This window comes from Mytilus edulis, chromosome 11 (genome assembly GCF_963676685.1).
Source record: "Mytilus edulis chromosome 11, xbMytEdul2.2, whole genome shotgun sequence".
NCBI classification, from domain to species: Eukaryota; Metazoa; Mollusca; class Bivalvia; order Mytilida; family Mytilidae; genus Mytilus; species Mytilus edulis.
The window spans coordinates 15,534,036-15,560,317 of NC_092354.1; the positions used below are offsets into that span (position 1 = coordinate 15,534,036).

At 33.2% G+C, this 26,282-nt stretch overlaps 1 protein-coding gene across 2 annotated transcripts; it reads left to right on the forward strand.

Moving 5' to 3' along the window:
- Positions 1 to 1,084: 1,084 nt before the first annotated feature.
- LOC139495201 (uncharacterized) lies at positions 1,085 to 24,415 on the forward strand. 2 transcript variants are annotated; one of them, XM_071283406.1, is made up of 4 exons: positions 1,085 to 1,159; positions 2,233 to 2,327; positions 4,339 to 4,495; positions 20,748 to 24,415. In XM_071283406.1, the coding sequence occupies exon 4, from the start codon at positions 21,852 to 21,854 to the stop codon at positions 23,778 to 23,780; it is 1,929 nt and encodes a 642-aa protein (XP_071139507.1). In that variant the 5' UTR covers positions 1,085 to 1,159; positions 2,233 to 2,327; positions 4,339 to 4,495; positions 20,748 to 21,851; the 3' UTR covers positions 23,781 to 24,415. The 2 variants fall into 2 exon arrangements, with proteins under 2 accessions (XP_071139507.1, XP_071139508.1); XM_071283407.1 differs by lacking the exons at positions 1,085 to 1,159; positions 2,233 to 2,327; positions 4,339 to 4,495 and adding an exon at positions 10,888 to 10,948.
- Positions 24,416 to 26,282: the final 1,867 nt, after the last annotated feature.

The window sequence follows — 26,282 nt, forward strand, 5'->3', positions numbered from 1 at the left end:
AGAGTTGTCTCATTTGTAAACATACCACACCTTCGTTTTTATTAGAACACAGTACAAATATAATGTTAGCACATTGTTTGTTCTTCCAAAGAGGGATTTAAACCCTATATAACTGCTTCTATGACATCGTGGTAACACTGCATGTTTCTCCAAATTTATCACAGACTTTCAAAACATTATTGACGTCTCAAAACTTAAAACTTAGACTAAAGCTATATGTTATGTTCAAAATACAAATGTGTTCATTTTTCATAAAAATTTGGAAAAATGAAGAAAAAATATCCCGAAATCAAAATGTTGCTGTAGATGCCGTCTCTTGCTTCGGGAAATGCTTAATATGTTCAATTGTCATTCTTTTAGATTTTAACAAAGTCATTTTGGGTCTTCTAAAACTTTACTAAACTTCTACTTTCACTTCCACTCTAATGGATTGTTGTCACATATAGCAATCATACCACATCTATTTTTTTTCATTATTTGATGGTCGCATATATACCCGTTTACTGGCTCCGCTAATAACGCATCGCCAGTAAACTTAATTTGCGACCATCAAATCACAAATTGATGCCGTTGGAGCTTAAAAAAAACCAAATTTAGTTATCCCATAAATATACATTTCTGTTCAGACATTGGCTATATATTTCGACCAAATTAAACTAGATTTTACTACCTTTGACATTGGGGAAATTGAAGATATAAAATTCGTTATTTATAAAGCCTTTGATAAATGATTAGCAATAAAAAAAAATATGGGGAAATTGGGGAAAATAATAAAATTGAAGCAAAAAGTTGTATATCTATTGAATTTACAGTTCGTAGATTATAATAATCTTGAAACGACAAATTATGCCGGAAAGTGCAAGTGTAATTAGAAATTTTGAAAGTCCAAATTTTTAATCAGACTCCGCACAGTTTTCGAATCAGAACTATTTTACTTACTTCATCATCCTGAGTTAGTGTAGAGTAGTATGCGGATCGGAGCTGGAACGGCCGGTGAGTTTGGTTTTTAATGTCAAACACTAATAATTTCCGATATCATTTACAATTTCCGTTACATGTATCACAAACTTTTCTCCTTCACAATAGAATAAAAACAGAGAGGTATTTAAGTTACAAATGATTGATTTGTATTTTCCTAAAACAATATCATTAATTAAAGGTAGGTCGAATTAAGCAATATATAGTATATAGTGTGTATTTTATGTTAAATTATGTTATTTACATTGGCACATTATGATATACTTACACATAATTTTGTTTATCACTATTATAACAATAAATAATCTAGATATAGAAAGATTTGGTATGAGTGCCAATTAGACAACTCTCCATCAAAGTAACAATTTATAAATGTAAACCATTATAGGTCAAGGTACGGCCTTCAACATAGAGCCCTGCATGGCTCACACCGAACAGCAAGTATAAAAAGAAAGATGTGGTATGATTGCCAATGAGACAACTATCCACAAAAGACCAAAATGACACAGACATTAACAACTATAGGTCACCGTACGGCCTTCAACAATGAGCAAAACCCATACCGCATAGTCAGCTATAATAGGCCCCGATAAGACAATTGTTTTACAATTCAAACGAGAAAACTAACGGCCTTATTTATGTAAAAAAATGAACGAAAAACAAATTTGTAACACATAAACAAACGACAACCACTGAATTACAGGCTCCTGACTTGGGACAGGCACATACATAAATAATGTGACGGGGTTAAACATGTATCTCTATGGCGTTCATTATCACTGAACTAGTATATATTTGTTTAGGGGCCAGTTGAAGGACGCCTCCGGGTGCGGGAATTTCTCGCTACATTGAAGACCTGTTGGTGACCTTCTGCTGTTGTTTTTTTCTATGGTCGGGTTGTTGTCTCTTTGGCACATTCCCCATTTCCATTCTCAATTTTATCTCTGTATAAAGGGGCCCAACAAAAAAAAAGCTCTGTATAAAGGGCCCAACAAATTACTAAACTAGTATAAAACCATTCAAACGTGAAACCCAACGGTCTAATCTATAGATATAAAAACGAGAAAAAGACACACGTATGAACTACACAAACAGACGACAACTACTGTACATTTGTACATCAGATTCCTATCTACTTGTATGTTGAAGTTATGTAATCAGTATTATGCATAAACCCTAAAATTGTTCGGGATTATGTATAGAATCACTGAATGATAACTTTATTGGTTTATATATGATTACTACTATTTTCAGGAAGTACGCATAATCACTAGAAAAATAAAGTAAGGGGATACATGTATACTAACTATGTTATACATGTAGCTGGAATGAAGGGACACAGACTAAAGGTAAAATAATGTTTTTTTTATAAAAATAATATAACATCTTTAGAAACAATAAGTTTAAGAAGTCCAAGCTCAATATTCTAATACAGTAACAAATCATTTATTTTTATAAACCGCTTTGAATGAAATCTGTATTGATTGATTGATTGATTGATTGATTGATTGATTGATTGGTGATTGCTTAACGCGGCGAAATTCTCTGTTAATTACTTGCTCTGCAGTTCGTCTTAGTCTCGCCTTGGCAGAGTAAAAATAAACGAGACTTAACAGTATTTTAATTCCGACAGCATCGTTGTCATCGGCGTCAACAATGTATTAATTTTCGATTAGGTCGGTTTATCTGGTAAGTCAATGATATTTGGTATGCAGTTGTATTAGCCTTGACACATCTCATTGTCATGGTCTATTGACTTTGAAACTTTTTCTTACTTCACACGTCTTTGTTTTTGATAAGGTTAGTTTAAGAAGAACCAGTAATTAGAAATGATCCTTTTTCAATTGGCATCCTCGGGTATATCCGCTATTCTAAAGGTACGGAATCGACCGAGTTGTGACGAATGACTAAGACCCCAATCGGCAAACCTCGGGTGAATCCGCTACTCTCCTTCTATCCTTAGATGAAGGTACGGAATCGCCCGAGTTGTGACGAATGTATCCTTTTTTCAGTCCTTTTATGAACGAACTGGTTTTTTTTTCATCTGCTTGGCCTAACCACATGTTATTTTTCTCATCAAATTTGAGATCAGATATTTTTTAGGGGGAAAAACCTGACACCACCCTCCTCTCTCCCTTTCGAAGTCAAGTGGTCGTTCCCTTACAACAAATTACATGGTCTTTGGATTAATGTTTGTATTATCAATTTCAGTTTTAAATACTTTTTTTAAGGTTTAAGTTGTGTTCTTGTTTCTTTACAGGTATTAATCTCTCTGTTATGTATCAGAGCACTGGTCTCCCACCTGGGAACAGATATTTACATACTTGTGGTTGGGAGTTTAAAAAAAATATTAAAAGTTGTATAAACAGATGATAACTGTGGATTTTAAAACAAATATTTGAAATTATGCGCTCAAGTGGTTCAACCCAATTACATAGAATATATAACTTGAAACAATGTTCAATTAAATGTTTATGAATAGACAAGGAAGGTTACTGTCCACTTAAAACATAAAAGGGTCAATCGTAACTACTCGGTCATTCTCGCTATGCCGAGTACAATTTCTTCGTGCAACCAGAAGGGCCGAGTAGTTCCGTTTGATACATGTCACAGGGTAATATTGATGAATTATTTGTATATATCTTTGATTTATGTTAATCAAAAGATGGATCTTTCTATATATTATTGATAATGCTTGAAATCATTTCAGGAAAATTTAAAATATTTCTTAAAATTTGTAATTTTCAGGGATTATATTATTTAATTACTAATGATTTTCTACAAATTCACTCTTACATATAAACACCTGAAAACAGATCCGATCTAAAAGGGAAAATTGGCGGGAGTTGTCGAAATTGTCAGCAATCGAAATCCTGCAGTTGGGGTTACAGAAGTGGGGGGACCCGGGGCAATTTTGGGGGTTTATTACCGAATCTAGCACGGTGACATATAGTATTAGCATTTTTGAAGGGGATTCCAACCGTGATATGTCCCCATTCATATGCATTATTTTCAAGTCATAAAGGGGATACAAACACAGTTACACCCGTACCTCTCATCCTTTATTTGGGATCCACCCCTGTGCAGTTGTTTGAATATAACTCTTATCCTTGTTCTAACAAACTTAGATTTCAAAATTGTAAATGATCAATATTAGCATGTTTAAATTTTATGTTGATTACGTTTATTCAATACGCGACGTACATGCATGCTTTAAAGGATAAATTAATCCATATGACAGATCTTTGTTTGCTTAACGAACAGTGATAAAATATGTCGTAAAGATTCAGATACACATTTCAAATTTCTTTACAGGTAAATTTATAAAAACAAAAAATGTCAATACTTTTATATTTACAGACTTTATCAACTATTAGTCTGATAGATTACAGGGGTCAACCTTGAAAATCAACCAAATCAGTCAGACTAGAGACCGGAAAATTTACCTTCTTAAATATGGAAGGAAAAGTACAAGTTTGAACGTGGATAGAAAGAACTGGAGCTTTATATGTTATAGGTGAGTTCGAATTTTTTTTTAATACTTATAATCAATGAATAAATTCAAAAGTTTTCTCGTTTGAATTGTTTACATTCTCATTTCGGGGCCTGTTGTAGCTGATTATGCGGTTATGGACTTTGTTTATTGTTGAAGGCCGAACGGTGACCTAAAGTTGTTAATTTCTATGTCATTTGGTCTTGTGGAGAGTTGTCTCATTGACAATCATACCACACCTTCCTTTTTTATACAAGATAGATAATAGAAATGATCTAAATCTTTGGCCAGTACATCAGACCGCTCTAACCACATAATGGACTAAAATAGTACAATCATGCTAGATTATCTTGTAACGTAAGCGCGGGTTTGGTTTGGGTTTACATCATAGAGAATTATTTAAAGGACAAACTAAATCTTAAAAAGACGAGAATAATAGGGTGCTAAAATATAAAAATAGAAAATAATGGGCAAAATAAAGATAGAATATAGACTAACGAAAATTGGTCTTAAAAATAAAATTAAGAAATTAAGGACCCCAATCCGCACGTACCCTGGTAATCAATCGTTTTTGTTTGTTTTAATGACAACTAATGATGAAAGTAAATAACTTTATATTTTGTACCTTTAGAGTCAAAAACACAACTTTGTTAAGAACACAAACTTGAAAGAACAAAAGACCATGACCAACATAAGCTTTGGTTAAACTGCTGTCCATTCAATGATATTTTTCAAGTTTTTTTGGGTTTTTTTTTTTATATATTTTTGTCAAAATAAATATTTGTTACATTTTTGAAAAATTAAACGAGCAAAATTAATTATATTAATAGTCAAGGTGTTTGGTACATGTAATACTACCACCTAAAGTTATATTGATATTCATGTGATGTTTGTACTGTGAATCTTTTTTCTACCAAAACTTTTATTTATTACTACATTTATGCTCCATTTAATGAGGAACACATCTTCTTGTATACATATTACGACTACTCTGGGAATTAATTACCTTTCCACCCCTGATTGTTTACTGAATAAACATAGATAGGGCCAATAACGGGTCTTGGTCAGCTATATATTGTTACTTGAAGATATTTAAAGTATGTACAAATCATCTATGATAGTATTGAAGGGGTTTACAGAAGAGAAAAAAAAAGGGGGGGGGGGTAAAACTGAGAAAAAATACCTAAACAAGTATGGTTTATAAATACAGATTTTTAACTTCTGAAAATGGGTCAAAACATGTAAGAAAAAGGCAATGGCAAAACTAAAACAAAAATAAGGGAAAAATTGGTTTTTTACACGAAGCGAGAATAGTGGGTGGGTGGGGGATAGGGTGTGGGGGGGGGGGAAATACCCTAATAAAGGTAACAAATATTCAATATGGAAATGAAGTTCCTTATTCAGCCCCTCATAAAAATACATACAAATGTATTACAAGTATGATAACCATTTTTTTCCGAATTGAGAAATGTCGTCTGTTGTGGTTAAAAAGAACACCACTTTGCCGGTTTGTAACATACACGGTTTGTAAAAACAAATTTTTAATGCAAAAACATGGTATTTTAAATTAAACAACGTGTATTGATGATTTTGTCCGGAGGTACTATATTCTAACCTTTACCACATTGTGATGATATATGACTGATTATACTGTATGAGGCTCTGAATGGGGGTCAATCATTTCTATTTCTTTAGTTTTATGTCGTTTTTCTGTTTTCTTTATCCTTTTTGTCAAAACTCTTTTTTCTATATCTATATTTTAGCACCCCGTTATTTTATATTTTTTTGCCAATTTGTCTCTTTTATCTTTATTAACTTTTATATTATACCTGTTATCCATTAATATATGTTCTGTTAACCCCATCCATACCATCATATATGCAAATAAACGAAACATGATGACTTTGTATTGTTTTACCTATTAAAGGTAAGTTAGTATATGATTGCATAATGTATTTAATTATTAATTAAGTTTCTGTTTTATTATTCTTAAAGTTTTAATTAATTTAAAGAAATGTCTGTCTTGTAAATAAGTATCACATTCGAATTGATTTTCCTCTGTTTGAAGTATCTGCCGTTGGACGATAAGAAACCAAAGGTGCTTACAAGACACGCCCCTTCATCCTTAAACAGCCGACCCCGAATCCAGCATCACCCAAACCCCAATTCCAATCTGAAGCGTGAGGTATGAATGGTATTCTATATACACCGGTATAAGAAACTTATCATTTTCTTTATCTGGGAAGGGGGGACTGGTCAAAATACAGGTGGGATCAAGTTTTTTTTCTGTATGTGGAAAATGGGGGAGTCAGATTTTTTTTATAAATTCAAAGTGGGGGGATCAATATTTTTTACACTTGGAATATAGTGTAGAGCAATACATTCTCCAATACATGATTAAATATTCATCTGATCTGAATACACACAGTTGAATATTGATACACAAGATGATTCTGAGATGATGAACACCACTAATGTATCTTTTTGTTTTCATTAAAAGATCCGGTTGGGTCCATTTATAACTTTAACTCCCTCAATATTTGTACTTTTTTGCCTTATAAATCTAAATTTTGAGGTTACTATCACACATTTATGAATGAAATGTGACAATTAATGAGTAATTGAATTGTTCAAGCTGAAAGCATGACCTATCCATATAAAAGTTAAGCGACTCAATTGAGGTTTCATTAAGGCCCTACTTAAAACTTAAGTTTAAGCAGCGTTCAAGAAAGGGACATATAATAGATTCCTCTAAGTAAATAATGTGTAAGTTGTTACTTTTTCAAAAAGTTATGTTTTAGAGTTACTTAGGATCATGTTTTTTTAATAGCACAATATAGGAAATTAGAAAAAAAAGTCAGAAAAAGCTACTCAAAGCACTGGCTTGCTCAACCTACTTATATTCATGGAAGAGCCCTATTTCAAGACAATTTTCCCTCAAATACGTTTTGGACTCAATCCACTGAGAATATTTCATTTTCAATATTTTCGTGAAATAACATGGTAAGTGTTTTGCATGTTAAAATTTGGCATGTTTAATAGAGGAGGGATCAATTTTTTTTAATGTTTTTACTGGGGGGATCAGATAAATATAGTGAAATATTATGAGGAGGATCAAGAAATTTTGTATGTTAGATAACAAAATGACTAGCCTCCCCTCCTAGGTAAAAAAAAGTCACCAAACATTACATTTTTTGTTGACGAAAATAATATGTACATACGTTTTGTACATATTCTATGTTCAAATCATTCCTTATTTCCGGAGCTAATGCATTCTTGGTAATATTTTTAAAAGTGTACATCAAAAGTTGTGATTGGCTGTAACGAACGTGATAAGGTTGGTTCCCTCCGTAAAATATTCAGTATGTTAAATGACGGCCGGGTTCCAGTCTAAAACGTGATAAACAATCACGGTAAAATGCAACTAATGACGTGAACGCCAAAACTATGTGCTCCGAAAGGGCAAACACTTTCCATCTTCATGTGAAGAACCCGTCGTAATACTATTTGCAATTACAAAACCAGTATTTTGATAGTTTTATTGTGTTTCACAAGCCCTTTTATCTAATTAATAGAATCTGTTATAGTCTGTTTAAAGAGGTCTTATTTATTGTTTGTATAGACTTTTAAACTAGATTGTATAGTCTGCTTAACGAGATCTCATTTTCTGTATATAATACATAACGAGATAGTACTTATCTCCATACTCCATATATTGTTACGTCCAGGTCATACTTTCCTCTTTTACTAGAATGAAACAAAAGGATTAGTACCAACATTATGTATCATAACCAGCGGATATAGGTACCCCAAAAGCAAAGAAACAAGGACAGCAAAAAGTAACTGTTCTAATCCTCGTACAGTAAACACCTACTGCCATACACTTTATCCGATTTCTTTACATGAATTTATCTGTGAAAACGATAGTTTATTTCGAAATACAGTGCTGTTCATCCTTAAATATATTATACCTTTGTTTTACGAAAATGTCAATTAAATAGTTGAGGGATAAATGTGTTTTAACAGGCTTGACTGACTCATCACATGCTGTATTGAACATGTACGTACCTCCCTTTCCGATTCTGACGATTTGAAGAGAGAGATAGCTAATTAAGGATCTTAATCAATCCTACTACATCATTAGGAATCACTATCACACAACTTTACTTGTCCACAAAACGCAGCATATAATGCAAATTCGAAGAATTAGTCTAGTCTTTAGTCGACTTCACCTTTTTTTTTGGGGGGGGGGGATTCACCGCTAAGGGGGTACTTATACCCGACGATGATGCCACACAGTGAACAATTTTTTCGGATTTTTCTGTACAGCGTGACCTATTTATCGCCAAAAAGTAGACACATGATCGCATGCAGTTTCTGCAGAATATAGACCTACGTGTGCTGACATGAATTATCATTGATATGGTTATATTTATAAATTAACTGTTTACAAAATTTAATAGAATGTTTGAAATACTAAGACTTTTCTACCTCAGGAATAGATTGCCTGTATTTGGCAAAACTTTTAGAAAATTTGGTCTTTAATGCTCTGCAACGTCGTACTTTATTTGGCCTTTTTTCCACTTTTTGAGTTTTTTGTAGACGAAACGCGCGTCTGGCGTATATACAAAATTTAGTCCTGATATCTATGATGAGTTTATCCCATAGAACATTCATTAGTTCTGAACGATATATTGAATAATTGATTAATTTGTGTTTAAAATGGCGGAGGAAGCCGGATTGTTCGGATAGAACCCCCTACCTTCGATAGGAACACTGAAAATCCTAGTCAATTAATAATAGAGTGGAGCGGGATGCAAACCATCAACCTAAGTGTTGGAATGCCAATACTAATATTTACACCACTCGGCCACCGAACCCCCTGGACAATAGAAACTCGGGGTATAGAAGAATGCCGTATCTATGTTCCGTACAAAGTGGTTTTACTTTCAACGGCGTTTTCATATCGCTTGTTATTTCGTAAGTCAAAAGTTACTGTTGAATGCATCTCGAACACAAAACAAACACTATACAAAAACTATATGACTATTTTTTTTCTGGAAATGAAGTTTATCTACTTGTATTTGATTAAAATTGAGAATGGAAATGGGGAATGGGGAATGGGGAATGTGTCAAAGAGACAACAACCCGACCATAGAACACACAACAGCAGAAGGTCACTAACAGGTCTTCAATGCAGCGAGAAATTCTCGCACCCGGAGGCGTCCTTCAGCTGGCCTCTAAACAAATATATATACTAGTTCAGGGATAATGAAAGCCATACTAAACTCCAAAGTGTACACAAGAAACTAAAATTGAAAATAATACAAGACTAACAAAGGCCAGAGGCTCCTGACTTCGAACAGGCACAAAAATGCGGCGGGGTTAAACATGTTTATGAGATCTCAACCCTTCCCCTATACCTCTAACCGATGTAGAAAAGTAAACGCATAACAATACGTACATTAAAATTCAGATTAAAAGTATTTAGTCATTTCGTAATAATTTTTAAAAAAAATACAGTTTCAATTTGTTAATTTTTGATCCAAGTATATTTTTTTCTATTCCAAAATCGATCCAATCACTTCATACTTTATACTTTTTATAATTAATATAAGCGTAGTCCGTATAAATGGTTAAACGAAATAAATTTAACAAAGAAACTGGATAGATCATAGATACAACTTCGTCTATCAAAAAACACGTTATCAATAGGGTTATAAATTACAGTAATTGATTTTTAGACATAAAAGCAGTTTTTTGTTTTATAATTGTTTTAAAGATAAAATTTATCATATTCTCTCCCATAAGGTGATATAATTAGATATCGAACTCATTGAGTTTTACCGATTTCAGACAGACGACAGCTTGCACGCTTTTGTAACAGGCATGGATAAAGTATCATCTTACCAAAAGTTTGATTTTTAATGTGTATATTATGTTGATATATTATCTAATATTGGAAAACAGTATAAAAACAAGGTCTAAAATACGTAGTGTTTAAAAGTACCGTTGAAACAAAAACAAAAGTAGTTGTGGTTATCAATGAGTCAACTATCCACATGAGTCCCAATGAGGTGGATAAGTGAAAACTATAAAACGTACGGCTTATATTACCTCGACATAGAGGGTTGAAATAAATAAAATTGAGAATGGAAATGGGGAATGTGCCAAAGAGACAACAACCCGACCATAGAAAAAAAAACAACAGCAGAAGGTCACCAACAGGTCTTCAATGTAGCGAGAAATTCCCGCACCCGGAGGCGTCCTTCAGCTGGCCCCTAAACAAACATAAATTATACTAGTTCATTCTTGTTGATAACTCCATAATTACAAGACCACCATATATGGAGTCTTTATATCTATCTGATTTGATTGACACTTTTAGATGCACATGTAAATATTGTTCAGAAAAAATAATGTAAATACAGTCGCGTTGAAAACTTCCTGGACGGTTGTCTAGATAGTCTTGTGAAGGTGAGTCACAACATTGTAACATTCGGGACTACCTTTGCGGGGGTGGGGGTAAACGGAAGTGCTCTCCAGACGTATAGGCATAAATGTGAACGATATTCAATTTATAACAGAAAACATATGAAAAATACATAAAATATCAACCAATTGATTTTCAACATACAGTGAAACCTGACTAAACCGAACCCTTTCGGGACTTGAGATTTCGTTCGGTTTTGGCAGGTATTCGGTTTCATCAGGTTCACAATGCATAAAATGTGATATGATTGGTCTTCAGAACAAGTTTGGATTAGACAGGTTTCCGGTTTATTCAAGGTTCGGTTTAATCAGGTTTCACTGTACTTATAAAAGCTGTAACTGAAAGGAATACGAACCTACCACACCACGTCAGATTAATTAATTACAATTCTTCAGTTAAGTTGTTTTCTCAATTCTGGTATCATTTTCCGAAGTAGCATTGTAAGTCAAGTAATTAAATTTCGCATTTTTGTTCTTTTTATCAATAACTATAATTTTAAATGCTGTTAACAGATTTTTTCATTTTTGCAGGTATTTTTTTAGTGTACAAAAAAACAACCGCAGACCCTTCCACCTTAAAATATTATAATAATGATGATTATACAAACTAAAGAAAATCAAAATTGCACCTCCCCGTAAAAATATTAAATTGTGCAATAAAATACTAAAACTAAACAAAATAGAAAAAGAACAAAGAAGGTTTAAACCACTCAAATATCAATAAAAATAAATCAGAAACACCGTACTTTATTTGAAAAACTGCATGATTGAGGGTAACTCGAATGATTCATCGCCCTCTATCGGTCAGTGTCCTCTCGAGCGACCGATAGTGAGTCGGAATATAACGACTGGATTATTCGGGTTAGATTGAGGGTTCTTTTATCTGTTATGTTTTATATTAAATCATATATCATACTTAATCAATATACAATGCATTGTTTATGCTGTTGTAAAAGTTTTATGCAAATATAAGAGGGCGGTTTAGCCCATTTTATATTGGTTAACTTGTTTGTTACTGATGTTATATTTGTTATTCTCGTGGTGTTTTGTCTTATGCTTGGTCCGTTTCTGTGTGTGTTACGTTTCGGTGTTATGTCGTTGTTCTCCTCTTATATTTAATGCGTTTCCCTCGGTTTTTGTTTGTTATCCCGATTTTGTTTTTTGTCCATGGATTTATGAGTTTTGAACAGCGGTATGCTACTGTTGCCTTTATATATCGTTTATAATATAGCACCCCGTTATTCTCAATTCTTTATTCTAACATGACGTCCTTCAAATGCTTTGAGTACACGACGGTTGTAAAATATGAATATATTGCCAGGGCTGTTCCGATCGTACTCCCACGTCATATGTTTTTTTCTGAATGATATCGACGTCTTAGAACGATCCATTATTCTCAGTTTTTTATTATATTTTAAGGACAATTATTCTGTGCATTTTGTCCATTATTCTCATTTCTTTGAAGACACTATCCACTGATATCCTTGTAAGCTTTGCAATCTCTTATTATAAAACTCTACACATGCATGTTAAACAAAAGATCAATTTCATGATGAACTTAAAATAATCTTTTGCACATATTTATATATAAATTGATTTGCGTTAAGAGATAAAAGACTGTAAATTGTTACCCCACGCAAGTGCTGATCTAGCCATTTTTCAAAGAAAGTGGGATTTTAACCCAAGATAAAAATGGGGTTCAACCATATGTCTCAATTCAAAGGCATTGATCGTTAAAAAAAGGGGGTCCAAATCCCGGATCACGCTTGAGATACGCCACTGCACACATATACATCTTTTTCAACGAGTAGTCCATGTATATTTCCTTACAAGAGGGACGAAAGATACCAGAGGAACAGTCAAACTCATAGATTGAAAACAAACTGACAACGACATGCCCTAAAAAAAACCCAGACAAACAATAGTAAAGAAGACACAACATAGAAAACTAAAGACTAAGCAACACGAACCCCACCAAAAACTGTGGGTGATATCAGGTGCTCCGGAAGGGTACGCAGATCCTGCTCCACATGTGGTACCCGTCGTGTTGCTTATATTATTACAAATCCGGTAAATAGTCTAATTCTGTAGGTCCCATTCGTGAAAGGGAAAGGCTATTGTAGTTAAGACATAAGGAACATATCAGACATCATCTGTGAAATGCACAATTGCGAAAGTATATATATATATCTTAATATTATTAATTCGTATATTTTAACAAATTTGATTCGTTTAGGGATAGTCACATGTTAAACTATATTTTCGAAGGTAGAGAGAAAACGGCATATAGCAAAAAGCATATTGACCTGCAAAAAGCATATTGCAGGGTTATTTTTAGAATATCTAAAAACCAATATACTTTGTGACGTCGTGTAATGAATTTCAGGATATTGTTTAACGATTTGAAACACATGATATCTGTGATCAATCATTTGACGAAAACAATCTTCAAATACATAAGATGTTAAAAAAAAAGTAAATGAAATAACAAATAATATGTTGTTATTGTCAAGGAGACAATGTATCTATAAAGTTCCAACAAACCTAAATGACGATTTTGATACAAATATGGTCAGAAATTAATAATATAACAAACATAGCCTTTGGATGAGGTCAATACAGTATATATCGACCCAAAGAAGTATATCGACCTCGGACTTCGTCCTCAGTCAATATACTTCTTTCAGGTCAATATATCCTTGTATCGACCTCATACAAAGGCTATATTTGTATAATATCAAACTAACTCGATTAATTCAGTCCTTCCCCATTATCGATCTCACCTACTTATAAGGTTAATTAAGTAATCGTAGATCAGCGGAATATAACGACTGAATTATTCGGGTTAATACCCAACATGCACAGGACAGCCGTGGTGTAGTGGTTAGTGCATCGGACTACTAACACAAAGGTTCCTGATTCGATTCCCGTTCCAGGATGAAAATTTCATGGACTGAATATTCGGCTCTCCCTTGACACCATATCCGAGTATGGTCTTGAGGAAACCGTCGGAAGGGGACGATAAATGGCTGACCTGTGTTAAGAGAGAGCCATATCTCTTGCACGTAAAAGACACCCTTGTAGATTTCGAAAAAGAATAGGTTAATGCCGCTACAAGGCAGCACTCGCACCCGCCAAGTGGAAAGGGATTAATATAAGTTTGCTTCTTAATCCACTATTAATAAATAAGTTTAAACTAGTACCCAACCTTAAGTTATGTTCACTAAAAAAATCATTTCCACACAATAGGACCTTGCATTTAATTTATGTGCTATCTTGTAGAGTAGACATGTATGGTAAATGTTTACTTAATTTTCACAGTCTAGAAAAAACCCTTATAAAACCTACATCTCTTTTGTTCATATTAAGGGGAAGGATCTCAGACGATTTGACCTAGAATTATACAAGTCTTTAATTTTCAGACATATTATCTTACTTTTGATAGTCTTGAGAAATCTATAAATCCACTTTTTTTTTGTTAATATCAAAAGAAATCTTAAAATATACGGGTTGAACTTGGTTCACACTTTATTTTTCAGATATGAACGTATATATTCATTCTTAGGTTATATATGAATGTTAAAAGATAACCTATACCCTATATATCTTAATGTTATACAAACAATCTTTTTTCTCATAATACTGGTCCTTGATTTATACTTTATTGAGGTAGGTTTTTACAGATCACCTCTAGTTTACGGAGGGCTTAAGGGGTTAGACCTTGGTTCAGGGAGATAACTCTTTTAATCAGTTAAACGTTTGTACAAGTCAAGTTCATCAATGTATTTTAAGCAATTACCTGAAACAGATTGAAAATAATCTATGTAACCTAGAAGCTTAGAACATGTTTTTGAAAATGGTTGACACAAACGTACTGATGATTTTAAGAGTTATTTCCCTTAACCTAGGTCTGCCACCTTAAGCCTTTATCTTACTCAGTTTTAGTTTTTTGTGTTCTTTGTGTACTTTTAATTGTTTGTCTGTTTGTCTTTTCCCTTTCAGCCATAACGTTGTCAGTTTATTTTGAACTTTAAGTTTGAATGCCCTCTTGTTTGTTTCGCCTCTCTTTTATAAAGTAAAGGTTTAGAGATAAATTAATACCAACACCTCTTTTGTTTATAAAAGATGAAAAAACATGCAGTAGATTTAATCTTGGAATATACTAATTCTTAATTGTTGAGACATATATGCAAAAGATAAAAATTAAGGTAAAGTTGATCTTGAATGAATTTGGCTATTTTTGTTAACGGTCTTTTTGGTCATGTATCTTCATTTGTTTCGATTCTTACACATCTTTAACTTTCAAATAATCGGTTTTTAGCGTTTCTAATGAAAGTAAAGCCAGAAAAGCGCTTCGGGTGCATGCAATTTATAACGTGTTCTATTCAATTTTGTCATCATAGATTCGACAGGAAAGTCCGTAGAAACCGTATAACCAATTTATTTTTCTTACCAAAAGAAATCTTAAGATATACGATGTAACCTTTATTTTTGAATACTTAATGAAACCATGTCCTTTAGATAATAATATTATCAGGGTAACTTAACGTTAGATGTGTATCAGTAAGGTCATTTTTAACAGCTTTAGTGCAATACATCTATTATCAAGTGTTTTAATAAGTAAATATTCATTTGTAGGTTATACATGATGATTAAGAGATAAATTTATACTACATTGATTATGTACATGTATAACAACAAGATTGTCAATGAGACAAGTTTCCGAAAAGTTCAAATGCAGTCGATATAAGCAATTACATGTATATGGCCTTCAACAATGACAAATCCATAATATATAGTCGACATTAAAAGGCCCTACATGAAAAATGTGAAACAATCAAGTCAAATGTGAAAACTGACGGCGTAATTTTGAAGAAAAAAAAAACAATGTACGAAACAAATATGACATGCATGAACAAACGACAACTGAATTACAGGATCCTGACTTGGGACAGTCACATACATACAGAATATGACGAGGTTTTTGAATATCTATCTACAGTGAAACCTGACTAAACCGAACCCTTTCGGGACTTGAGATTTCGTTCGGTTTTGGCAGGTATTCGGTTTCATCAGGTTCACAATGCATAAAATGTGATATGATTGGTCTTCAGAACAAGTTTGGATTAGACAGGTTTCCGGTTTATTCAGGGTTCGGTTTAATCAGGTTTCACTGTATATTTAACCCTGTCCCCATAGAAGTAAATATTAGACCTTTTCAACAACTCTCGGCACCTATAGTTGAGAACAACTACGACAGGTAAAATGTGAATGGTCGTCTCAAAATTTTTTTTTTAGATCATTATTTATTTTATTGCTTTCAATGACAATGATACAACTTTCCTACAGAGTCCAAATGACATGGATTTTTTAATTTATTATAAAGAAAATGATGGACTTTAAGTCACATTTCATCTTTTTAGACGTTTAGTTTCTAGCTGTCCTGGTGGAATTTGGAGAAAAAAAACAAAAACCAAAGCATGTTTTATTTCAGTTGATATTTGATTAAACAATGATTATGTATGTTGACAAGGGCGGCACATGTTTCCACAATGTCTGCTAGTTTTGTCCTTGGTGCCTTCATAATGTACTCAATACTTTGTATCTTTTAAATTCACCAATTTGGTGTTCCACTTGAATTCTGTATTCACCAATCACTGCTTAAATGTTTTAACATTGAAACGAGGGATCAATTATATATTTTTTTCAATATTCATGTAGGAAAAACATCATCTCTAACAAGATATCTTGCAGCTGAGAAGTCCGTCGTTGACAAAAAAAAAATTAAAAAAAAAGATGTGAAATTTTCCTTCGACCTTAAAAATCAATATGTGATTATCCCTCCAGAAATTGAATATGTACATCAACTAAGGTGAAGACCGGTGGAAAAACACCAAGTTGGTCGTGTTCACAAGTGTGATACGGACGGACGGTCCAGTTATCATTTTTCATTAATTTTGAAAAATTTCATAAAAGCTTTTACACCAACAAATTACTTGTTATTTGCATGCGGCAAATATTTGGTGAAAGACTCACATAATCATAAAAAATAAAGAGAAAGTGGGTTAGGATGCAGAATGATTGCAGTATTTTTTAATCAATTCAACATGAAATGTCGTTCAAATACATACGAAATAAGAATATTATATGACGGAGACATATATTTATTTATTTGTTTGGTTGATAGATATTCTTAAGCTATATAGTCAAAACAGTATATAACCGCAAATCCAGTATGTTTCGTAATGATAATCATGATGGTTTTTGTCTTTGTGACGACCCATCCATTTTACCTGTAAACTGTAGGTGTCATTAGTCGGTGTCGAGAGATGTTGAAAAGGTCTATTACCAGGGTACATTACCGTTAAAGTTGTATCTGTGAGGTCATTGCTAACAGCTCTAGTGCGATACATCTATTATCAAGTGTTTTAATCAGTAAACATTCATTTATAGGTTATACTTGAGATATATATATAAGAATAAGATGTGGTATCATTGTCATTGAGACATCCTTCCGTCAACTTTCAATTGAAGTGGATATAAGCAATTATAGGCCACTTTTTGAACTTTGACAATGATTAAAACCCTTACAGTATAGTCTTATTGTTCTGATGCGTCGTAAACCAATCGCCTGTCCCGTTTATATATCTTTTGTGCTGATGCGTCGCAAACCAATCGTCTGTCCGTTTATATATCTGTTTGTGCTGATGCAGCGTAAACCAATCATCTGTCCGTTTATACATCTGTTTGTGCTGATGCGGCGTAATTAACCAATCGTCTGTCCGTTTATATATCTGTTTGTGCTGCTGCGTCGTAAACCAATCGTCTAATCGTTTATATATTTTTTTTTTAAATCAGTCCTTGATTTGTCCATTATTTTTCAGAAATGCTTGTTACTACTCATTAATAGGTTATACAGGAATTCGATAGTATAAGAATAACTTAATATTCAACTACATTTTTTGTAACCCGAATAATTCAGTCCTTCTTCGTAATCGATCTCTCCTACGTAGTTAATGACGTAATCGTAGATCAGCGGAATATAGCGACTGTCACTGAATTAATCGGGTTAATACCTAACATATCTTTTGTTCAGTAATAAAAATCATTTCCACACAATAGGACCTTACATTTAATTTATATCCTATCTGCCGGAGTAGACATGTATGTAAATGTTTACTTAGTTTTGACAGTCTAGAAAAACCTTATAAAAACTACATCTCTTTTGTTCATATTAAGGGAAGAGATCGCAGACGATCTGCCCTCGAATCATACTAAGTCTTTATTTTTCAGGCATGTATGTAAATGTTATCTTAGTTTTGTTAGCCTTGAAAAACCTTTAAATCCACTTTCTTTGTTGTTCATATCAAAAGAAATCTTAAAATATACGGTTCGAACTTGGTTCACACTTTAATTTTCAGATATGAATGTATATTCATTTATAGGTTATGCACGAAGGTTAAAAGATAACATTTTACCCTATATATCTTAATGTTATACAAACAGTCTTTTTTCTCATACAACTGGCTCTTGATTTATACTTTTTCAGGAAGATTTTTACAGATCACCTCCAGTTTTCGTTTTTTTGTGTTCTTTTTGCATTTGTTTGTTTGTGTGTCTGATGTCTTTTTCTTTTTCAGTCATGGCGCTGCCAGTTATTCTCGACTTGTATTAATTCTTAGCCGTATTTGGCACCACTTTGTGGAATTTTGGATCCTCAATGCTCTTCAACTTTGTATTTGTTTGGCTTTGAAAATATTTTGATATGAGCGTCACTGATGAGTCTCATGTAGACGAAACACGCGTCTGGCGTACAAAATTATAATCCTGGTACCTTTGATAACTATTATAAGTTTAAATGCCCCTCTTGTATGTTTCGTCTGTCTTTTAACAGTAAAATTTAGAGATAGATTAATGCCCAACACCTCTTTTGTTTATAAATGAAGAAGAAAATATAAAAGATTTAATCTTGAAATATTCATTCTTATTTTTAAGACATTTATTTTATAAATTTTATAATGTTTGTTTGGTCATATAACTTTTCAATTCTTTCGGTTATTACACACCTTTGGCTTTCAAATAATGGGCTTTGAGCGTTCCTGTGGTAGGTAAATCCCCGCAGAAAAGCGCTTTGGACGCAAGAGATTTAGAAAGTGTTGTTTTTATTTTTTATCATAGTTTTGACAGATTTAGAGAAACTTTAGCCCACTTCTTTATTTTCATATCCAAAGAAATCGAAAAGCGCTTCGGACGAATAAATTTCGGACGAATAAATTTTATTACATGTTGTTTTGATTTTTTTTATCTTAGTTTCGACAGGAAGGTCTGGAGAAACCTTAAAACCCACTTCTTGTTTAAAGTCTAATGAAATATTTACGATTGGACCTTGTTTCATACTTTATTTTTAAGATATGTATGTACATATTTATTTATGAATACTTAACGACATAAAAACCTGTCATTTAGATGATAATATTATCAGGGTATATAACCTACCGTTAAATATGTATCAGTGAGGTCAATGTTACTGGACAGCTTTAGTGCAATAAATCTATTATCAAGTGTTTTAATAAGTAAATATTCATTTGTAGGTTATTGAACTGAATTTTAATGTGCCTATTGTTATGCGTTTACTTTTCTACATTGGTTAGAGGTATAGGGGGAGGGTTGAGATCTCACAAACATGTTTAACCCCGCCGCATTTTTGCGCCTGTCCCAAGTCAGGAGCCTCTGGCCTTAGTTAGTCTTGAATTATTTTAATTTTAGTTTCTTGTGTATAATTTGGAAATTAGTATGGCGTTCATTATCACTGGACTAGTATATATTTGTTTAGGAGCAAGCTGAGGGACGCCTCCGGGTGCGGGAATTTCTCGCTACATTGAAGACCTGTTGGTGACCCTCTGCTGTTGTTTTTTATTTGGTCGGGTTGTTGTCTCTTTGACACATTCCCCATTTCCATTCTCAATTTTATACATGAAGGTTAAAAGATAAATTTATACCACACATATAAAAATAAGATGTGGAATAGGATTGTCAATGAGACAACTTTTAGCCACTTTCAAATGAAATGAATACAAGAAATTATAGGCCACCGTATGTAATTCAACATTAAAAAGCCCATACTGTATAGTCGGCTGTGTTAAAAAGGCCGTACATGAAAAATGTGAAACATCAAGTCAAACAAGAAAACTGACGGCGTAATTTTGAGAGAAAAAAAAACAATGTACAAAAACAATATGACAGACATGAACAAACGACCACAACTGAAGTTCAGACTCCTAACTTTAGAAAAACACATACACATAGAATGTGGCGGTGTGTATGAATTTTTATCTATATGAAACCCTGTCCTCATAAAACAATGTAAAACATGAAGAAGAAATTATTACTAGGGTACCTTACGGTTAAAGTCATTGTTAACAGCTTTGGTGCAATAAATCTGTATTCAAGTGTTTTATAAGTAAATATTCAAAAGTAAAATCACAAAAATACTGAACTTAGAGGAAGATCAATTGGGAAAGTCCATAATCACATGGCAAAATCAAATAACAAAACGCATCAAAAACGAATGGACAATTTAGGCTTAACATGAAGGTTAAGAGTTATATAAATAAATATAAGATGTGGTATGATTGTCGATGATACAACTTTCCGCCAACTTTCAATTGAAGTGGATATAAGCAATTATACGTGTACATGTTGTAGATCACTGTATGACCTTCAACAATGAAAATTATTTATAAAATTGCATGTGATATGACTAACTTTTTTTTTTTTTTTTCAGATAGGTGTTTACATATTCATCAATAGGTCAGAGAGGAAGATTAACAGATAGCATATCAACACTAGAGGACTATCCGGAGACAACGATGCAATATCGGAGATAAATAAATTACGTTACTGGTGTAAACAACACGAAATCAATTTCATTACGTTATTCTATTAACATCTGGAAAAGATAAATCCTTTTAGAGATTATTTTGGGAATATGTGACAGGTGTTTTTCAATTGATTGATATGTTTTGTAATAAAAGAATCGGTTATCGTTTAATCGAGTGACACGAAATTATACGACTCTTGATATGTACTTCCATCTATTTAATCGAAGAATAAAATTCGATGAAGTCACAGATTGAGAGAATCATTTGTCACGTATTCCGAACGGAGAAAAGTTAAATTTTCCGAAAGGAGGAAAGTAAAGGTATTCCGAACGGAGCAAAGTCAACACACTCCGAAAAGAGTGAAATTTTCATATTCCAGACGCAGGAAAGTTAATTAAATTACTCCGAATAGAGGGAAGTTTACATATTCCAAAAGGAAGAAACTTAATATATCCCGAATGGAGGAAACGTAACATATTCCAATTGTATGAAAATACATTTTTAAACATTTTTAAAAAGGAATATTTTATTGTGTTATTGCGTCCAAACATGTCATATTGTTATTATAGGATATAAGACTATTAACGCCGGAAAAAGCACATTCAAATTATGTATAGAACTTTAACATGAGGAAGTATTTTAAACAATTGGACTGATACATTTGTACATATATAAACGCCATTTCATTCACAGACGTGTTCTTTTTGGCACTTGAAAACTCCAATGAAGAATATGTAACAGTTATTCGTGTTGAGAAAAAGATAGTTTTAAATTCCTAGAATCGTCTAAAACAATTAGATACACTAACGATTTTTTACATGGACTCCGTCTTATATGAGACAAAGTGATAACTGTGATCTAAATGTGTAATCCATTTTGGAGCGTAAACGTGGGAGACCTCTATAATAAACTTGATTTATAATAGTTATAATGTAATGATGTGTAAATTGATTTATGAAAAATGATAAGGATTTGCGCTGACGACAGAGATACCACGAGAATAGACTATGCGTGGAATTAACCTCAGAACCTTTAGATCGAAATCTTTGCTGGCATTTGTCACTGTGAGTTTCGTCATTTTGTTTACGTTTTATTCTTTTCATAGCGGTCAAATAGACATTTATAAACACTTAAATCAAAGGCGATACTACGGAGTTCAAGATTTGGTTTATGGAGATCAAGGTTTTGTAAAATCTAATAAATCGGTCATAAAGACGAGGAATCTGAAAGAGGAAAGAAAGGAAAATGTCCCGTCGTCTGCTGTAAATTTAACAAGTAATTCCAATCCATCAAAAATTCATTCAAATGATGAACGGGCGAAACAAAACAATTCGAGAGATTATTTTAATAACGTAAAAGCAAGGTACGATACTGGTCCCGATTACAAAGCTGACAAATTGGTCGTATCAGGCAGTGTTGATACTTTCGACATTAAACAAAGTTCAAAGGTCAAAATATTGATAAACAGTTCACACGAAAGGAATAACACTTTTACTGATAACAGTAAAAGGTCACGTTTTAATCACGTTCCTATCAATACGAAACGAGACTATTTAGTAACACCTATATTGAACAGTACAGGTGACCATGTTTCAACTTTTACAAATTCTGATCTCATCAAAAATAGATATCCAAGTCGATTACTAAAACACAATAAGAAATTGGAAGGATATTTACGAAAGAAAAATAAAGTAAAGAACAATTTGAATAAATTTTCGGAGAAAAATTATGGCCTGCCATTTATGAATGTTTTTCTTAGAGATAAAAACGACATTGAGAAAAATCAAAAACAAATTCGAACAGGAAATAGAAGAAACCCGGTTCTTAGGTTCCCTTATAAGGAAACTTTGGGACGACAAAATTTAATTGATCGTTCATTTGGAATGCAGAATAAATATGAAGAGATAAAAAAGACAATTTATAAATCAAAATTGTCAATGAACAAGACGATACAAACTGACAACGAGGTTATAGATGAATCTTTGCCTGTGCGAAACGAATCGTGCAGTAGGTGCTTTAAAAACGACTTCGATATCTTGTTGAGTCCAAACGATTTGTGCACTGAAGCAGATACAATCGATATTTTAATCCTTATTTCAAGTTCGCCAGGCGATTTCAATGAACGAAGAGCAATACGAGAAACATGGGGTTCAAACTGTAATCACGAAAACTCGTCAATGAAGCTTTTATTCGTGATCGGCAATACTCGTAACATTCCGGACAACAATCGTCAATTTCCGGCAATTCCCAGTGAAAATAATATAACTTCAAATCATTCTGAAAATAAATTTTCTAAAGAGGGGCTGCAGAAAGAAAGCATAATATTTAAAGACATTGTGCAGATTGATTTTGTTGATTCATATGGTAATTTAACTTTTAAAACTTTATCTGGAATAGCATGGGCCGTTAAGTTTTGTTCAAAAGCGAAATACATTATGAAAACTGACACAGATATGTTTGTGAATACAGAGTTACTTCCCTTTTTAATACAACATGCACCGAAAAAAGAGTTTGTCGGTGGATATTGCTGGGGACCATCTTCACCAAACAGGGACCTTCTTTCAAAATGGTTCGTTTCGTATAACAGTTACCGAAAACCCCAGTTCCCGCCTATGTGTTCTGGTACCGGTTATATAATGAGTAGTGATGTCGCTAGCTCTATATTGCGTAAGGCTAAAAATATTCCATTCTTTCACTTAGAAGATGTGTATGTTGCATTGTGCTTGAAAAAAATGAACATTGAACCCCTAAATTTATACGGGTTCAGTAACATACGTCCAGATTTTGATGCCTGTTTTTACAAGAGTAATGTAGTGACGTCACATTATATGTCACCAGAAAACTTGTACGAATTCTGGCCACCAATCAAATCATGTAGTTTCTCAGTTTTGCCAGAGGATGTTTATAGAGAAGTGCCGTTACCGTATGTTTCATGATCTCAAAAATCGCCATTTTGTAATGAATGAAAGAGACGGAAATCAAGAAATCCTGATCTATATTATTGTGAGACTTTTTTTTATAAATTGTCAATGTTGTATAAAATGAAAGGTGGTATTTCGGATAATACAAATTCAGAAGTCTATAAGAATATTATGTGTAATTTGAACGATCGTATTTGAAAATAAAAATAACGCAACGTCATTGGTTCAATAGAAGCAATTGAGGACAATGTTAACTAATCACAACGTTTTGGTGCACGCTTTAAAAACATTACCCAAAATGCATCAGCTCATCTTAACTTGTGTATTTTTCGGGAGCAAAGTGCGTAAACAGTATTTGTCATCTTACGCTCGTCCTTGTGCACTCCTCAGTAATTGGAATATTTTGAATGGTTGTAAAATGTTAAATGATAGACTAAAACAGTAAAAATAATCCAAATAAGATTTCAAGACAACGCCAACACTAATATCTATTGCTAGACATTTATGACTGCTATGCCATATTTACGTTTCAACAAAAAAAAATGTTAACTCTGAAAATAGATAGGAGAAATTCAAATATTGTTTAAATTTTAAAAAGATGTACACTAATGCAGACAGAGTTGCTCTTAATAAAAACGTTCATGAGCCTCCTTATAGGCTTTATGACAATTTGATTACTAACACTTGGCCGTATTATAGTGATTTTTTTATTACCAGACCAATTATTTCATGATTATTAGATTATTTACGACTGTATTATTGCGTGAACACCCCGAGGTGCTCAAAGGCTCAAACACATCAAACGAATGGATAACTGTCATATTCCTGACTTGGTAAAGGCATTTTCGTATGCAGAAAATGGTGGATTGAACCTGGTTTTATAGCGCTAATCTCTCACTTGTACGACAGTCCCATCGAATTCCATTATATTGATGACAACGATGCATGAACAAAAACCCAAACATACATAATTGGGAACAAAAGTTAAAATTAGGGGTATGACAGGTATAGTGATAACGCAATTATATAAAAACAGCCGAAGACAACAACTGGGTCTTCAATACAGCGAGAAAATCCAGCACCCGGAGGCGTGCTTCAGTTGACTCCTCAACAAGAAAAATGTACTAGTTCAGTGATAATGGACTTCATACTAACTCCGAAATATATAAAACAAATAAAAATTATAAATTATTATACAAGACTAACAATGGGCAGAGGCTCATGACTTGGGACAGGCGCAAAAAATGCGGCGGAGTTAAATATGTCTTTGCAATCTCAACCCTTCCCGATACTTCTAGCCAATGTAGAAGAGCGTACACAAAGCCATACGCACATTTAAACCCAGTTTAAAAGAAGCCAGATCCTTTTTGCCTTTTGACAAAAAATAGATTTATAATAATGTGAATGATTATCAAAAATCAGGTATAATGTAAACGCAATTATATAATTCATGCTTGGAGACGGCCCCTCTATGCGTTGTGTGTGTAGTTTTGAATTCAGCGTGCTGTTGTGAATAATGATAGTTAACCTGGGAATAGTTTCTGACAGCGGTATACTACTGTTGCCTTTATTTATTGCTCTATTATTATTTCTGAACGTGTCACGATCATTTGATGTTTTGTATTTCAATCAAAGCATGGAAAAATATCGGAAAGCCTGAACAAAATTAAGATAACGATATTTTCTGTTAAAGAATTCAAGTTATTTTTGGTCGGAAACACAAAGTCAGAAATCAGAAAGATCATCAAACAAAATGATTCTGAAAAAAATGTATGAAAGATACTACCAAACTAAAGAATATTCATTATCAAGCTGTATTTAGCTGTATTTGGCAAAACTTTTAGGAATTTTGGTCCATAATGCTCTTCAACTTCGTACTTTATTTGGCCTTTCTAACCTATGAGTGGATTCGAGCGTCACTGATGAGTCTTTTGTAGACGAAACGCGCATCTGGCGTATATACATAAAAATGGGTTTGTTTGATGTCCATATATTGCTAACATTTCTGAGAATGTATCGCTTAGTCATTATTGTGGTGCATCATTTAGTAGCTAAGTAGACATGTCGTTTGGAAGCATATATTTGCTGCACTTGCCGTGTCCGTTCAGATCCTATATACAAAAATGTCAAAAACTCTCCTGCTAAACCAAAGATTGCAGGTTTAAAATAAAGGCAGCAGTAGTATACCGCTGTTATAATGTCATAAATCGATTGAGAGAAAACAAATCCGGGTTACAAACTAAAACTAAGGGAAATACATCAACAATAAGAGGAAAACAACGAAACAACAGAAACAATAAAGTGCAACAACAACAAAAAACGACAATGAAACACACAAAGAAACGGACTATTAGATATCAATTGCAATTTTCCTTACTTGTTACAGGACATTGTAAGAAAAAATGGTGGGTTGAACCTGGTTTTAATGGCTAGCCAAACCTCCCGCTTTTATGGCAATGTTAAATATAACACTAATGTGACATCTTTGGGTCTAGAGTTCCACGTGGAGACATTGTT

Bases quoted from the DNA above. Each gene is read 5' to 3' on its own strand.
- LOC139495201 (XM_071283406.1), top strand. From the start codon at position 21,852: ATGCGTGGAATTAACCTCAGAACCTTTAGATCGAAATCTTTGCTGGCA.